We start from the raw sequence: 17648 nt of genomic DNA on the forward strand, positions 1-17648 counted from the left end.
GTGAGGAGAACTGGGAGCTGGATCTCTGCAAAGAGTTCGCTCCTTGCACGTCAAACCCAGCGCAGCTACCGAGAAATTTCAGCCGCTTGGGGTGTCAGTGGGGAGGGGAGGGTGCCCTGCAGGGTCCCCGGCACTTCCCTCCGGTCCAGGGAAGGGTGTGGGCTGCACAGGGCCTAACCCTAACGCGGGAGCCTGGAGAAGCTGCGAGACCCCTGGCGTCACCCCTCACCTGTGGCTCTCTCACGGTCGCTGCGGCGCACAATGGTTTGGAGAAGGAGGAGGACACCGAGACCCGAGAAGGGACACTGGCTTCTGCTGGGGCGGGAGAACGTTAATGGAGGCGAGGAGCTTGCCAACCCCACCGGCCTCCCAGAGGCCGCCCAGCGCCTCTGCACCCCTGACCCGGACGGTCTGTCCTGTACATTTCGGCACCCGCGCCCACACCAGCACCCCCTCCCCTCCTCTTTGCCTCGTCCAGGGCTCCAGGATCCCCGCCTGCAGCTTCCAGCCCCTTTTCATCTCGCCTGAGGTGGAAGTCCAGGCTCTTTCCGGAGGCCCCCTCCACTGAGGGCTGGATCGCGCTCAGTGCCAGGCGGGCAGACTGGGGAGCAAAGCAGGGACTCCAGTGCGAGCTCACGATGCCGGCTGAGCGCTCTCCCCAGTCCTCCACCCCCAGCGGGAGGGCGCATGCCGCCTGCACCCAGTGCGGAGCCCCCCAGACTTTGGAGACTGCTTGCGGAGGAACCCACCTCAGTGATGAAAACTTGGAGGCTGGTGGCTAGCAGGTTCTGGGAAATCTCCCTCGTCCCTCGCGGTCCCCTAATTCTTCTCGAGGCTTGGCATGCCAGCGAGACCCAGAGCCGGGGTGGCCACGGACCCGGGCTGCGCCTGTGGAGCGCCCGACATCCCCCTGATGCTCGGGTGGGGAGAGCGCATCTCTGCGCCCCAGGCTGCAGCCACGCGACCCCGCAGCTACAGCAGGCAGCCCACAGGGCGACCAGGACCCTGCTGGAGCCCAGATGGAAAAGCCCGCCAACCGTGCCCGGCGGGGAAGCGGGGACGCGGCTGCTTCTTTCCTGAGCCCTAGGCTAGCGCCCCACCACCCAGCTGCCGTCCCCGAGCCGGCGGCCCGGAGCGTCCCCGGGCTCACTCACCAATCCTGAGCACTTGCGGGGCGGCCTGCGGGAGGACGCAGCAGAGGACACAGAACAGCGCGCGGCCGGTGTCTCCGGTCCAGAGACCGGGCTGGCGGAGGACCGCGCGGCGCCTCATCTTCTGAGTGGCTCAGTTCACTCGCTCCACACGCAGCCTGCCCGGGCCGGGTCGCGCCTCATGCTCCGCGGGCGCTCGGCGTCTGCGCCCTGCGGCTGCCCGTGGACAGACCGAGAGCACGCGCGTGGGGACGCGTGGAACGCAGCGGGCTCCGGGGCTCCGGTTCCGCGCTAGCCCATCGCCGCGCCGCGCCCGGACCGAGGCTCCCCCTGTCCGCTCCCAGAGCCCGGAGCCAGGCGGAAAGTTGCTGCCGCTGTGCGGGGCCGTCTTCCCCGTTCTTCCTGCGATCCGTTGCGAAGCGGCGGTGGGTGGAGGGCCAGCGACACAGGAGGGCGGGGAGGAGAGGGTCGCTGGGGACTGGGTGGGTGCAGGGCGCCTGCCTGCCCGCAGGTGAACCGGGATCGCGGCCGCGCTCCGGCTTCTCTCCGCCCGCCCAACCCTCCCTGTCCCGCCCGCCGGGCCCCGCGGTGACACCCCAGCGCACACGCGCGCGCACAGTCTCCCGCCCCTCAAGTTCGCGCCGCGCGCAGGGAAACTCGGCCGAGCGGCGAGGGGCGGGGCTCCTCGGCGATGTCCCTGCGCTCCGGTGGAGGGTCGTGGACACCGCCAACTAAGGACGCGCCCCGTCACTCGGTGGAGAACCGCCTGCGTGGACGCCCATGTTTCCGGGAATGGCCGAGCCCCTGATTTAACTCTGAGAGGATGAAAGAGCAGGAGACCGAGAAACCTCGATTCCAGCACCGGAGCGCGTCTGTCCATTCGGACCCCAGACCTTCTGCAAAGCCTGTCCGCGGACACGTGCCGACCGACCGGGAAACGGGCAGCTGCGCGCCCTCGCTCCTCCCCCGTTTCTTTTCCCTGACACGGGAAGACAAGCTATTTCAGCAACGTAGGTTCCCAGACTATTTCTCTGTAGAACAAGGACACTTCCCAGGGGAAATCATCAGCGTTTGATCATTTTGGCTTAATTTCCTTTGAGCTTTGCGCGGAATGTCCCACATAACTGGTGGCTGGTTCCGCATGGACATTCAGAGATTTCTGGTTTTCTAAGTAAGATTTTTGCAGAAATGACCAAAATCGAGTCAACTGATCTAAAAATCATGTTCATACATATTGAGCCCGGGAGAAGAACCAGTTAAAAAATAAATCCCCGTTCATTTACTCGTTCATTCATTTAACCAACATCTGTGCTGTGCCCGACAGCCACTTTTCACTGAGGACTCAACAGCGGGGAAAACGTGCCTCCACCCTCCGGGAGGCGCTGGCTGCCCTGCTGGGGGCCGTGGGCTCACTCCGCAGTCAGGCACCTGGTTCTGGGTGCTTTGGGAGGAGAGCTGAGAAAACCTCTCTCCAGTTCTCTTCCGCCCAGGCACACGAAAGCTTGTTCCTTTTTGGTCCGGTGGACCCATGCGACTGTTTTTAGCCAAAAAAATGTAGTGGATGTGGTGTGCACCATTTCTGGATGAAAAGGAAGGCAGTGACCAACAAGATTTCATGTGCCCCCTGCCCGCCTCCCCGCACCCCCCTGCCCTGGGACTCTCTTCTGCTCCTGACAGAGTAACCCTCAAAGGCACAGGCTCCGGGTGGAAGGACCCTGGATCCCCGCCTCACCTTTTGGAGAGGAGTTGCTCTGAATGGTTTTCAAACAATGAAGTGGTGACAAGTCAGTGACAAATCAGTGTTGTGTTTGATCCATTACAATTTTGAGATCTGTTTGTTACTGCGGCATAACCTACTCCACACTGACTGATAAACTCCGTAAGGCTTGACATTCTCCTCTGTAAAATGAGAGTAAGAACATCACAGTAAGGCCACTGGAGGGTTATATGAGTCTGTCACATAAAAGTATTTTCCATATAAAGCACAAAGTGTTCTCCAGAGCCCTTGTTGCTCAGCATGTGTTTGTTCTTTTGGTAATTATGTTTTTGGTTAAAAGAATCTATCCGTGCATTTCTAGCTTACTCTACCTCTGATGGCAGAGACTGACATAGCTCCTCTCCTGGGAAAGGAGTCAACAGTACTGGTTCCAGTGATTGCAGAGTAACAGGTCCAATATTGTTTAAGGAAATGTTGCTACATTGTACCCATATTACTTGCGGTCTAGGAGGCAACAGTCCTCTGCGGTTGTCAGAGATAATAGAACGGTTGCATTTCCTGCAGTGGGTTTCATAAAGAATACATGGCACACATAAGTTTCCTTTCTGTATCATCTGTGAAAGTCTGCAGAGCTGAAAACTAAAATGTATCTCCTTGTTAAAATGCTTCTGTCTGCTGCTCGTGCACAGAGGCTCACGAGCGATCAGCAGCTGCTGTTAATTTGTTTCCTGCTTTTGACAAGAACTGTACTTTGTGTGTGGTACATATATATATATAGTGCATATATAAATATACATACATATGTATATATATATATGCATGGAGTCATTTTTTCGCCCAGAACGACTACGTTCACCACTCCCGAGTCACATTTTTCACAGTGCCTTCCCGAGAATAAACATGTCCGGTTAAACGCATGCTGTTTTTTCCTGTTCCCCAAGCTCACACTCACACTGATGCTCGCTGGTGAATCACGCTGCAGGGCCGGCGCCAGCAGCCTTGAGCTTCCTGTGGGGGCGGGGGCGTCGCTTAGATACTAATCCATTTAAAATTAACCTAATTTTTAGATGACAATTAGATCACAGAGAAATATTTTAGAATAAAGTAAGGAATCCAAATAGTGTAACTGTGCTCTCAAATGTGGTGAGTGCTTGTGTCTACTTCTGTCTCCCAGGGTGACCAGTGACGAACTACGACAGCCAAGGCCAGGTGGCTTTCGCACCTCCCAGCCATGGGGACTGATTTAGGATCAGAGTCCTCCTTTCCAGGCTACTGATTTATCTGTCTGTTTGTCTCTAGGTGATGTAGTCTGTGTCTGAGGTGTTAAACACCTTTCCGCCGGTGATCCCCCAATTTTCTCTTTGGCTGAGAACTTGTCTCTGAACTCCAGAATCACAAAGTCAATTCTGTTTACTATTTTGTACACAACGGACCACACTTTTGGTCCTGTGCCACCTCGTTGCCCCTGCACAGGTCCTCTTCCAGGTCCCCTCAGTGCCAGCTGGCCTCCTCCTTCCATCCAGCTGCTGAAAGGGCCCAGAGCTCCCTTTGTAACTTTCCCGCACCTTCTCTCCACCTCCAGTCTGTTTTCAACTCTCAGTTTTGCCTCCAACACGTGTCTTCACGCTCCTTCTCTGTAGCTCCGCTGCGGTCATACTGACTTGTGGGTTCTCAGCCTCAGAACGTTGGACATCTGGGCCCAGAAGTTACTGCTTGGAAGCCGTTCTGCTGGTAGGATGTGTACTTAGCACCGTCTGGGGATTCTGTCCACTAGGTGTCGCCAGTGCCCTCCTCCCTCGGCCCAACAACCAAGCCCTGTCCACAGACCTCCTCCCAGGGCCTCGGAAGGACGAAAGCGAGTTTGAGACCCTCTGCTCTGGCCGGAGTCTCCATGACCTTCCCTTTGGTCTAGTCCAATGGAGCCTTAATCTTTGCCCCTTGTCTCTTCATATCCATCCTGCCCACCCGATCTAAGTGAGCTGTCCAGCAGGTCCCCTTAGTATCCCCCTCCCCCACCCCATCATGAGCAGCCCCCTCTCTCCCTGTTCAGTTGCTTTGTCACGAACTCGCTGGTGGTGGACGGTGGTGTTAGCCCAGAACCTCTGCGCCTGGCACTCAGGGGCACTTGGTGAAGGTCTGTTGAAGGAGCACGTCAGAGCCCGGCTTTTCTTTTGATGTCCTTAGAAGCTCCAGCCTGGACCAGCTGTTTCATGTTGTACCGGCGACGTGAGTACGGGGTCTAACCATGCCGGCGTGTCCTCCGAGGCGGGGAGATGCTGTGTGGATAGGGCCTCTCTGAGCATTTCGTTCTCAGCCCTGGGCTGTCACAGGACAACTTCACAGCAGTTTTTTACTAACGCTGGTCCATTTGCAAAGCCCCGAGGAATGAAGGCACCTGTGGTGCAAGCTCCCCTGAAGGACAACAATGTCCTCCTTATTGAACATTTCACACCCAACCTGAGCGTGTGAAGAAATTCCCATGGAAGGTCACATGGAAGGCCGGGGTCAAGTCGGTGTGTAGCCCCTCCCGATGTGAGGGAGCTCCTCCGGGAGAGGAGAAGAAAAGGTGCAGGCGGGACCCCAGGACGTGGGGAGACCCAGGCCCCCACCACGACCGGGTCACTGTCCCAGAGCCTCTGAGGCCTCACAGGACTGACCTGCAAGTTGGCGGGGACGACGGTCTCGACGTCCCCTTCCAGGTCGGAAGCCGTTCTTGTCAAGGACGGCCCCTGCTCAGGCTCCGTCTGCCGCTGCATTTAGATAAGAGGAGCCGGCCTCCGGCTCTGCACGGGTGCATAGTGCTGCTGTGTGTACTGATGTGCTTGGTGCCGACCGAGCCTCAGGAGGTGAGTGCTCTCACATAAACGTTACCTAGGAGGAAACGGGCGGGGGGGGGGGAGCAACATGTCAGACATGGCACAGCGAAGTGGCCGACTCCGAATTGGAACTGGGTCTGCCTGCAGAGCTTCCACTTTTGAAACAGCGGAGGTGAAATCGGCATGCCGTAACACTGACCATTTTGAAGCCAGCAGTTGGGCGAGGTGGTGAGCGTGGCCGCTGCGGGAGAGCGTGCTCGGACCAGCCCGGACTCGGGGCTGCTGGAGGACTCCCACTGCTGCTCTGGATGAAGTGGGAGGTCCCCGAAGGGTGGATAAAAAAGGGACCCGCCCAGGCCTACGTTTTGTTTTGTTTCAGGGACCACACGAGGCACTAAGCCCACAGCGAATAGATTCAGTGCTTGTCCTCGTAGAACCTATAGCCAAGTAGGTAGTTCTGCGAACACAGGGACAATCACAGATCGCGTTCGCGGTGACAACAGCTGACTTCTGTAACTTTTTAAAGTGCAAAGTGGACAAATCCCAAGTGCGGAGCTCCATGGTGAACTGTCACGAGGTGAACACACCGACAAGGGCAGCGCAGGGCCACAACCTGGGGTCCCTCTCAGCCACCCCTCCGACCCCCAAATATCACCACTAGCCTGGCTTTCGACAGCAGGGGCTAGTTCTTCCGGCTTCGAGACTTCACGTGAATATCGGGTCGCCCGAAACGTCCGTTACGTTTCCTCCGTACGATGGCTCTGGTAGCACTTCGTTGTCCTTAAATTCATTTGAAACAATTTCCTTAGGTTGTATTGTGACAGCTGTCACAACGGCATGCATTTTTTTAAATAAACTTGAAGAGTGGTGAATTTTTGTGCAGCCATTTGAATATTGAAAATGGAAGAAAATAAGCAACATTTTCTGCATATTATGCTTTGTTATTTCAAGAAAAGTAAAACTGCAACTGAAACACACACACAAAAGGTGTGTGCAGTGTGTGGAGACGGTGCTGTGACTGACCGAACGTGTCAAAAGTGGTTTGCGAGGTTTCGTGCTGGAGATGTCTCGCTGGACGATGCTCCAGGTCGGGCAGACCAGTTGAGGTTGATAGAGATTCAGCCGAGACATTAACTGAGAACAATCAATGTTCTACCACGCGGGAGACAGCAACATCCTCAAACTGTCCAAATCAATACAGTTATTGGTGAAAATGAAAAGTGTGTCAACTAAATGGGCTTTTCGGCCAGCTCCACACGCTACATATTCCTTTGCGCCTTGCTCCTTTCAGATTCCAGAATGGTTACCCACCCCTCCCCACAAGCCATATTCTGAGGGGTGCTCTTTGGGGGTCTCCCTGACCCGCCCAAGGGCTCACTAACGTTACTACCCGGCCCCCCACCGCCCTTTTACAGGACAGGACACTGGGGCACAGAGACTGTGGAAAGCAGAGGATGCGGCAGCTGTGGAATGCCGCCCTGCTCTGCATGAGCACGGATGGACCCCCTGAGGACGTGCCTTCGCCCTTGGCCTGGAGGGGTCGGTGACCAGGGCCAGCACCCCGCAAGGACAGGGCTTGGTGGTGGGAGGCTCCTCACCCCGTGCGTGTCTGAACAGACTCCCAGGGGCCGGGAGGTGGGCAGAAGGAGGGTCTTGGCCCTGCTGAAGATGTGAGCACTGAGTCTGGAAGTGGCGTCCGAGCCACGGTCCTGGGCGTCCGAGTCCCGTCCTTCCCGCCTGGCCCGCGGGCTCAGTTTCCCCTGCGCCTGTTCCTGCGGGGCCTGCCCGGGCTCCTTCCCGCCACGGCTCGGGCCTCTCTTCCTGCGCATGGGGACCCTGTCGGTCTGTCCTCAATCACTCCCCACGCCTCTGTCTGGGGACGCTCCCCTGCTGCTTCCAGCGCTGGACTCCTGTACCCACACCGGCTCTGACGAAGGGTCATCCCTGCTCGCATCTCTGTGGCCACCCACGCTGCTCCCAGGAGGTGGTACTTGGTCCCAGCCCGTTGTGGAGGGATTTTTGCTCTTCAGTGTTTCCCCCCATCCGGGCTTGGGGGCTGGGCAGGACCTCATAAAACAGTGCGGGGAACCCCCCAAGGTCAAGGCCAGCATGCCCTCCCTGACTCGGGACACTGACCCATGGCCCAGGCTGCAGTGCTTGCCAGGCCACGAGCTCCGAGAGGCAGGGCCTAGAGTCTGGGCTCAGGAAGGGGGACGGCGTCCACCTAACCAGGCACTAGGAGTCCACTGAACATTTGTTCCTCTCGCTCAGGGTTTTCACACCCGTGGTTCCCAGTGATCGCGTCCCTGGAAGTTGCTCGGGCCTTAGGATGGTTGACTACATGCCCAGAACCCTTGAAGGACCCATGCTGGGGACCCCGCGATCGCCGTTTGTAGGCTAAACTGTGGCCACACGGCCACGACCACATCCGGATTCTCATTCAGTCCTTGCGGCCCGGTGGGTTCGCAGTTTATGTCTCCTCGTAAAACACACGCAGCTCCTTCGTGTTTAAATCATGTAAATTAACCACATTTCCAATTATTACATCTTGGTTTAATTTCTTTCCTCCCAAGCTCTTACTGGAAGTGTCATGTATTTTTTAAACGATTTAAAAAAAAATTTATGAGAGCAAAGCACAGAACTTCAGAAGTTCGCTGGAGCTCAGTGAAACACAGCTCAGCACCCCACCCGCAACCCCGGTCCCTTCTCTCTCCCTCCTTCAGCTGCCGCACAGCCCTGCGCACGCCTTTCTACACGACACCCACCCACCGCTCTCGTCGGGGGACCCTTTGAGGGTCACGGTCACCCTGGCGAGTGAGGAGGTGTCCCCTCTGACAGCCACCCCATCCATCGGCTGCCCTTGTGGCTCTTCTTCACACGCCGGGATTCCGGGCCCTACCTGGTCCAGGTCCAACCGCTCTGTGCACAGGTGCGCACCGGGGTGCTGCGATCGCGCATGCCTCCTGTTCTGCTTTTTTTTCCTTTTTTTTTTTTTTGAATTTTTGTCCTGGTTTTCATGATCTTCATTTCTGTGTGTCTCCTGTTGTCCATGGATGCCAATAGCCTTTTGATCCAATTTCCACCGTTTGCTGGCGTCACTCCCTACTGTCCCGTGTCCCCGTTCATGGACACCTGCATCAGCCTACCCTTTCCCCGGCTCTTCCCTCCGCCCAACACCCCCGTCGTGGGGCGCTTTCCTTCCCTGGCTCTTTGGGCCATTCCTGTTTTTGTGTTTGTTTATTTATTTATTTATTATTATTATTTTAAATCTCATGTGCCTGGAGCTAGCCAAATGGTCAGGTTTGAGGGCGGACTCCCTGAGACGCTCCTTCCTCCCCACACCAACCATGAGTGTTGGGGATTCGCAAACCACCCTGAAGTCCGAGGATTGCTGGAAAGACTCACAGAACTTTCTGAAAGGTGATGAGTTTGGGCTCATGGTTTACTCTACGGAAAAGGTGCAGAATAAATCAGCGAAAAGGAAACACACGGACAGATTGCGGGAGGGTCCCCATGCCAAGCGCCTGTCGTGTGGTCACACTGACGACCAGAGCGACCCCCTGAGCCCCGGGTTTGGGGTTTCCACATCACCAGGTATGATGGACGCTTTGCACAACGGTGCTCACTCTCCAGGGGCACCAGGGACCCGAGTCCCCCTGATCCGCGTGCTGGGACTTCTGCCCTGGTCATCTGCTGCCCTAAGACTAGCAGGCGCGGCCGGTCCCATGCTCAGTAAAGACACTCCTGTCAGGTGTGACATGGACCGGCCACCCCAAGCCCAGCGCAAAGGCCGGGCTCTCCCTGAGCAAAGCCTGGTTCTTCACGACACACCTGCAGTCCCCGGTCAGGTGAGTCCTCTGTGCTGCTAGAGCAACCCGCAGCCGCACGTCAGGGGTGATGACGGTGCCTCTTGAATTAACGCCGCTTTGATCAGGGCTGCTGGTCGTCACCGGTTCCCCTGGGAACACGACCTTCACCAACATCCTGGGGATTCTTTCCCTTTTTCCTCTCATCTGCTTTTGGTTTCGCTTTCAATCTCTGCTTTAAGATGCTCTTTTTTGTGTATTTTAGTCCCAGAATTTCATGGTGGAACTTTCTCAAACGCCCTTTAGCCTTCTGGTGTCTGTCTACCTTTAAGGAGGGGCTCTAGGCTGCGGCCCTGAGCCCGTGAGCGGTCGCCCTGGGCAGCAGGGTGGCCCTTGCCTGGACACACCCCCAGTCGGCCAGGTGCGTGTCCGCTTCCCCGTGAGTGGATTTCCCCCCAGTGCCCGCACCGCAGCTCCAGTGGGTTTCTGGAGGAAGCGTGCTCAGTCCCCACCCTCTTCCCAGAGCACTTGTTTTCTGACTCTTGGTGTGAACTGCGGGGCCGGACATTCTCAGTGCCCCGGCCACCTGCTCCTCAGTCCCCTCTGTGCGGCAGCCGGCACAGCCTTCTGCAAGCTGCTGGACGCTTCCGGAAGGCTTTTCCTCTGCAGAAGCTTGGCTTGAATCCAGGAACCCAGAGCCAATGTCCTCGGAAGCAGCCCCCGCACTGAGAGAATTAGGAAGGGTGCTCACCTTGCTGCTGCTTCCTCCCCTCAGTCACCCCAAAGCCTGAGGGGGTCAGTGGCTGGGGGGCCACACACATCAGCTTCCTTTCCTTCCCTGTCTCGCGCCTTCACTCCCTCACCTGTCTTTTCTGGAATCACCTCCGAAATTCTCTTCCGACAGTTAAATCCTTGTCTCTGTCTGTCTCCGAGGGCTCCCAGAAGTTTATTTCCTTAGCTATTTCTCAACCTTTGTAATGTGCTTTCCCCACCCTGTCGTTTTTCGGCTGGCTCAGAACCATGACCAGCTCCTGCTTTGGAGAGCTGGGGTGTTAACTCTGTTCTCATGGTCTGCTCACAGCGCCAGAGACACGGTCCCTGGCATGCGATTTCCCGCCTCCGGACGGGGTCACAGCGCCTTGTTTAGACGGCACGCGTGGAGTGAGGCACCACTTGGTTACAGCGCCATTTTGTCATTTTGGCCATGGCCAGACGAGTTCAGAAGCGTCCCCAATCTGTGTGCCGATTGCCTTTGCATCACCTGCAGTGCAAGAGCAAGGTAACACGGGGTGACCTCAGTCACGAGAGGCCACCAGTCCCAAGTGACCGAGAACAGAAATGCTCTCCTTCCGTGCAGCCCGGCTATTCGGGGCCCAGACACAGGGGGTCTCTGAAAGCCCGCTCCGCGATGGGGCAGAACAGCTAAGGGCCCCATCAGGTTGGGGGTTTCCCGAGGCGAGGTGCACACACTCCCCCCTCCACAGCACACATTATTGGGCTGACAATTCATGCAGGGAACCAGACCAGTCCGCCCATGGATTCTCTGTGGACCTTTGAGAATCCTCAAGAAGAACGCCCTTGGCAAAGCACTGGCATGGGGTACCTGCGTTCTACACGATCACCTGGCCAAGCACCCGAACTCCTCTGAGGAAGACAGTTTTCGCCCGTGGACGGTTGTACACTACCCAGCGAGCCGCGTCTGCTCGCGGCAGCGGGTCTGAGCTGCGTTTCACCCTGTTTTCCTTCTCTAATGTCGTTGTGGGCGGCCTGAGCACTGAAAGTCCCTGCTGGCCGGTGGTCAGTCCTCGCAGCCCTCCGCTTCGGCTGTGTCCTCCTTGCAGCTGCCATGGACACTTGGCACATGCGCTGCTGTCTGGTGCACACTGTAACAAAGTGGGTGTGTCCCCACATGGGTGCTGAGTCTCTCGCATCAGACACAGAACACGCACCCCCATGCCTGCACTGTGCCCCAGGCAGCAGTGGGGATGGAAACCCACCCGGGGCGCCGGGAGGGGCATCACTGGTCTCTCTGAAGGTCACCTCGACGACACAATCACCTGTCTGCCTGACCCATGATTCAGGGCTGTTACCTTCACAGCCCCACCGGGCCCCGTCCAGGGTCGGACCCAGGCATGGAAACGAGGTGTGGGGCCTGAGACGGGAGGCTTCCCCCCTGCCCAGCCCACCACGTCTGAGACAAATTCTGCGTGGTCACCTTTGTGGGTTTCAACTACCGTTTAAATCCATCTTTAACACAGATTATGTCCTCACGGGCTGGCACGAAGGGACACTGAGTCGGTGAGCACTTCACTGTGTTTGCTCTGCGTCACAAACACTTTACTCTGTCCCCACGTGTCCCCTCCGCACGGGGCTGCTCCCCGCCCACCGATGTTCACTCTATTCTCACAGCAGAGGATGGTCCTTCCGGCGCCTGGGGAAGACGTGTATGATTCCAAAGTGAACCCCAAACTCAAGGTTATAAACTACTCAGCTAAATCACAGACCTACGCTATTTGCAGGCAAAGTAAAAAGAAAAATAATGACTGTCGCCTTCGTATTTGTCGATGGCGGTACAGTCTTGGCTCCCCCTTTCTCTAGCTGCCTCACTCCTGGACGCACAGCCTGTGTGAAGAGCTGACACTCCTGCCTGCCTTATTCCCGTTCGGTTTCCACGTGCGAATCATCTCGGCTGGCTTTCGGAAGGTGTAGCATGAAAATACCTAAAAAGAAATTGCTGTCACTTACTCTTCTTTCTTTTTAATTTCCTCTATTAACTTTCTTCACATTTTCAACATGCAGCAAAACTGGTACATTCACACCGGGGAACACTACGCAGCAGAGAGAAAGAAGGAACTGCTACCTTTTGCGACAGCATGGATGGGCGTGGAGAACATTATACTTACTATTATTCTTTACTTTTCCTCATTGAACGAAAAGAGGGAGACAGACAGAGAGAGACCCCAATGTCCAGTAAAGGGCAAACGTCGTTTACCCATCACAAGGTGTGGCAGTAGGCCACGAAAGCAACAAACGCAGGTTTCCTACGTAGCCCTAGCCATTTGCGGGCCCAGAGCTGACGGTGACGGAAACCCCAGGGGCACAGGGGCAGTATGTGGTCTGTTATTGGTCAGTGTTACTTGGCTCAGCATGGACCTTCGCTGTGCCTTTCTTCCCCCTCACCCCATTCGGACCTGGGGAGAGCCGTGAGCAGAACTGGCAGGGAGATGGCATGGGGAGCTCACAGGAGCGTGGCCGGGCTCTGACTGCCGGCGAGCTTCGCCGCAGCCCCACCAGTGATCTGTTGTTGGCAGACGTGGGAACATCGGGACCTGCAAAACCCAACAGTTCTGGTAATAGCCACAGACGCGGAAGCCAGTTCGGATAAAATAAGACATTGGCTCAGGTCCTCTGAGGGAGGATTTTTGAAAACAAAGGACAAAACTCTCATTTTGCTTTGTGGGAAATCACATTTCTCTTTTTTAAAAAATAAATATTTCTCTGTGTTTTAATTTATGCAGGTAATTCCTGGACATAGTTTATCAAATCAAGCAGGTTTACAAGTTAGGATGACATCGCGTGCCTTGTTCTTCACCACTCCACGTTTTTCGCTGTGGATGCAGGCATTTCCAACATTTTCTCTTGGTTCTTTGGCGTTTGCCTCTATTTTTCAAAATAACCTGCTTGATTTTCAGTTTACATGTCGTGATAGAAAAATGGCCCCCAAATATGTTGATACTCTCATCCCCAGGCAATGGGAACGTGTTGTTGGTGGCAAGCGGTGATCAGGGAGGAGATGGAATAGCAGGAGCTAGTCTGCTGGCCTTCAGGTGAGCAGAGGAGCCTGGGCTAGCCGGGGGAGCCCAGTGCAACCCCGTGCCTGGGGAGGCGGAGGCGCAGGTGCAAGGGCGAGTGGACAGCAATGCATTGTGGGAGAGTTGTGGGAGAGGCTCACCGACCCTTTGCTGGCTTGGGAGCTGGAGGAGCAGGGCAGCATCTAGAAGCTAAAAAAGGTAAGAAAACCGATTTTTCCTTAGAGCCTCCAGGGAAGCAGGCAGATCTGCTGCTGTCGTGGGAAAAGACAAGAGAACTTTTCTTTCTCACTTTCTCCTAGAGCCTGTAGGAAAGAACGCAGACCTGCTGCCCACCGGAGAAGGCAGGAACGCAGATTTTTACCTAGAACTTCCAGGAAAGAACGCAGACCTGTTTGCACGCCTCGGCTTTCGCCCAGCGAGCCCACTGCAGACGTCTGGCCTCCAGAACTGTGAGATACCAAATTTGTGTTTGTTGAAGCTGCTAGGTTTGTGGTTGTGTGTTTCTCTGGCAGTAGGGATTAAAATGGGCGTTCCAAATGCACTTCAACTTTTCCATGAGGGGTGTATCCAATGCTGGGTACGTTTGAACTCAGTGTCCAGATTTTTACGGTCATTCAGCCTTTTCAGCAGGGAACCATGTAATGTCCCGAACAAATGCTAGTTTTCTCTGTATAATTGGCGTGCTTTTTGTTTGCTTTGCCTTTGAAATACAAGTGCCGTGCTGAGCAACGTCACAAGAGAAGAGCTGTTTTGAGGCCTGGCGGGTGAGAAATGTCTGGCGCTGTGCTCGTGCCTGACTTGCGTTTGGCTGGGTATAGAATTCTGCGTCGGCACCAGGGTCGCCTTTTCCATAGTTTTCAACGCCTCGCTAGGCTCGCTCTGGTTTGTTGCATTTGCTGTCACTCATCTGCCTCCTTTGCTTTCAGTCTTTAAATAACAACACAGCGCACAGCTACAGAAGGGAGAGGAAAGTGTGTTTGTGTAAGAAATGGTTTTAAAGGAATGGTATTTCTCTTTGCACCTGACTCTTTCTCTGGATTTCATGTTATTGGGAGAATTTTCCTGCAGCATTTCCACTCAATCTGACATAAGAAATGCACTTTTTTTTTATCGTTAAGTGACTGTAAGGCGATTGCCTGCTCTGGCCATGGGCTGAGTTTGTACCTTGTGGCCCCCCTTCCCAGAGAGGTGACGTTAGTGGCGAGACACAGCAAATCTGAGTTTCGTGCGGTTCTCTGTCTCAGTGTTTGCCACTTGTCTAACGATACACCCCAAAGGTGACTGGGAAGTTAGTGTGATCGATGCAAAGTTAATGGAAAGTGTTCTGTGTCTCCGTCTGCTCCTTGTGTTACCCTGTGGTCAAAGTCCACCGGCCGCTGGTGGCCACAGCTTAGCCGACTGGTTTCTGTCAACAGTGTTTTCAGGAACCACTGTTCCCTCAGATCCTTGTCCCTCCCCTCCTGCTCGGTCCCCAGGAGCTCCTGTCTTTGCAGTTCGCTCATTGTCTTCATCAGCTGTTCACAATCGAACGCAATCAAATTTGTGTTTCAACCAAGTTGCTGTGATTGCAGTGTGGGAAGCAGCCGGGGGCCCGTGGGGCTGGGGCAGTACTTGAGCTGATGGGGTTCGGTCTCCTGCTGTGGGGCAGAGAGAGGTGGATGGAGCGAGGAGACGTATATGGTGTTAAGCTGTCAGGAAGCAGCTCCGCCCACTGGGGATTGTCGAGTGAGGAGAACGAGGTGAAGGCTCCTGGTGTGGGGACCCTGTTTGGCATCGGTGCCCTTCCCTGACATGGGGCTGCAGTGAGAGCATGGGCGTAGGGAGCAGAGAGCCAAGTTCCTGTGACACGGGACACCTTCGCCTGACTGCTGCCATCCAGGGGGGAGGCCCCGCCTCCACCCAGCCCGTCTCACCACGTGCCCCAGCTGCCGGGAGACAATCAAATCCAGAACTGACTTTGAACAGCAGTGTAGGTTGTTACAGAGGTTTCCTTGGAAAGACGGGGGCTGGACTCTCGCTGCGTGTCATCTGGTAAGATTTCCTTCAAATCACCCTTACACGGAGCTCTTGCTCTGCGGCTCCGCTCCTCGTGACAATTTCCAATCACTTTCTTGGTCTCTCTCCTAAAACCTCTCTTTTCTTCTAACCATCATCCTCCAAAACGACACAAGTTTGCTTCTTCACTCCTCGCGGGTGGAGCTGGGGAGCCAGCCCTGGCTGGCGAGTTTCATGGGCCCCACCCACGCACACCCCACTCCTGCAAGTGTGTAGGTCTCCCCATTTCCTTATTGGACTGGGGCCCCCAGACCCATGGCTAATGTTTTTTTAAATATAATGCCAGAACTTAGGTTAAATTTATAGTAGATGGAAATACATATGTGTTTAGTGAAAAAAAATTATACTTAGGCATTAGCTAATTATTTTTCAAACTATACTTTTTTAAGAGACTTTCTCGGACTTCCCAGTTTGAAATGAGCTCTCCTGCCAGCGCTCCCAGAACACGTTTGCTCTGGTTTTCAGCTTCCACTTGTCACCGGCGACATCCTATTTAGCTGGTCTCATACGTTTCCCACGTCTGCTGTGGTTTATCGGTTTCTGTGTCAGCAGCCTGGACCCGACGGTTTGACTGTGCGGAGTGTTCAGCGCCCCTGAGAAGGTCTGAAGGAAGGGACGCACATCACGTGTCCAGGTTTCTGTCTGTCACCGTCTGTGGTCTGTGTTTCTGTCTGTGCGAACCATTTCCGAGTCTCTTCCTCTCACACAGGGTTCACCAGTTTTATTTTGCTTGAGAACGGGAACTATTTCTTTTGCTAGTTTATATTCTTTTAATTCTGTTTCCTACGTACATATTTCACCAATGCTAATTGCTTAAAGTACATTCATTAAGTGAAGTCATGCCCTCACACCGCCCTATGGGACATCCCATCTGCCTTCTGCAGAATCTCATCCTCACACCTGCAAAATAAACATCCCCAGTAAGTGAGCAAAATGTGTGATCTCTCGGCGAGGGAGGACAGGCCTCGTCCCGCTGGGATGTCTCTCATTCTCAACAACAGTTCACAATTTTATATTTGCTCACAAGGAGTTTCTAAAATATTCCTACGTGGTTGCACTAGCCGACATCCTACTTTTTAGCAATGCACACATCTGAGGGTTCTCTCCACTGGATCAAGGGCCGCAGTGAGTGTGTGTCTTATCTTAGATACCACCTGCAAGGAACGCCAAGCATTTTATTCATTTTTCAGTAAAGGAAAACTCCACCAACTTTAAAATGCAAAACAGCTCTGGAAAATTATGTGGAGATGGTTTAGTGCTCCAAACACGACCTTCTGCCTAGAAAAATGAGAAATTTCCCTTTGATTAGAGGGACAGCCGGCGGTTAGGCAGAATTTAATGTAATTAAAACTGGAAAATCATTATTTAACAAGACTCGTGTTACATTTCTCGAAGAAAACACAATGAGGATCTTTTCATTTCGGATGAGTCAATGATTTTATTTTTATATCTCCCCTGAGCCTGTTCTAATTACAAGAGCGGGGAAGACAAATTTGCGGAAACATTTGACACTTTCCTTGTCTCCGCGCAGGCTTATGTTTGGGAAGTGTGTTCTCAGCACTAGGTTGAATTTCAAAAAATAGTACTTTCATGTCTGAAGTGAGTGTGGGGACCCACGGGTATGGAATGAGCCAGAGGGGGCCGGGACCCAGGACAGTAGGTGAGGACCTCGGGCTCCAGCTTCTCCGCATGTGTGTCCACTGCTGTCCGTCTGCTCGCTGATGTTCTCATTGGAGGAGGAGGAGGAGGGGTTGCCTTCATCGAGAGCACATCCGAGCGCATCCCGAACCCACCTGGTGCATCCGGAGGGCGGGCGGGAGGGCGGGCCTCACCGCATGGCGGGTCCAGGCTCTGCTTTGAGTCCCCCACTCGGCAGGAACTTAGGGTTGAGGTGCTCCGTCCGTTAGGCAGAGAAAACACGCGTGAATGAGTTGTCTGCTCTGCGTCAGAGAGGGGAAGACGGCACGAAATGCACTGTATTGTATCATGTGTGAAATGGGGGGAAACACGCTCGCGGAGAACTGATCTGTCAGCGAGCCGATGGGAAGAAGGGGGTTTTTCATTTGCTGCGGGCATCTCGCCTTAGACACGGGGGCGATGCTCGGTTCCCCCCCACGGCGCGTGTGAGGCGGGGTGGGAGAGTGTGGGCCGTGATTTCTCTCCACCGCTGCCACTTTGCCAATGATAATAATAACGGAAATTAAAGTTTATGGAGCTGAGTGTGTGCTGCTTACATCACAGGTATCATCTTTCAGTCCCCACAGCGATCCTCTGGGCTGCTCCCATTATCC

At 54.7% G+C, this 17648-nt stretch overlaps 1 protein-coding gene across 2 annotated transcripts in view; it reads right to left on the reverse strand.

Annotated features, from left to right (window-relative positions):
- The window catches only part of GRIK1 (glutamate ionotropic receptor kainate type subunit 1), a 215120-nt gene extending 213395 nt beyond the window's left edge, over positions 1 to 1725 (reverse strand). For both annotated transcript variants that reach the window (XM_071220170.1, XM_053916544.2), the window contains exon 1: positions 1155 to 1725. In XM_071220170.1, coding sequence (XP_071076271.1) covers positions 1155 to 1272 — 118 coding nt within the window. In that variant the 5' untranslated portion in view covers positions 1273 to 1725. The remainder of the gene's footprint in view (positions 1 to 1154) is intronic.
- Between the last annotated feature and the right edge of the window lie 15923 nt (positions 1726 to 17648).

Source organism: Desmodus rotundus, chromosome 2 (assembly GCF_022682495.2).
Source record: "Desmodus rotundus isolate HL8 chromosome 2, HLdesRot8A.1, whole genome shotgun sequence".
Classification (NCBI taxonomy): domain Eukaryota; kingdom Metazoa; phylum Chordata; class Mammalia; order Chiroptera; family Phyllostomidae; genus Desmodus; species Desmodus rotundus.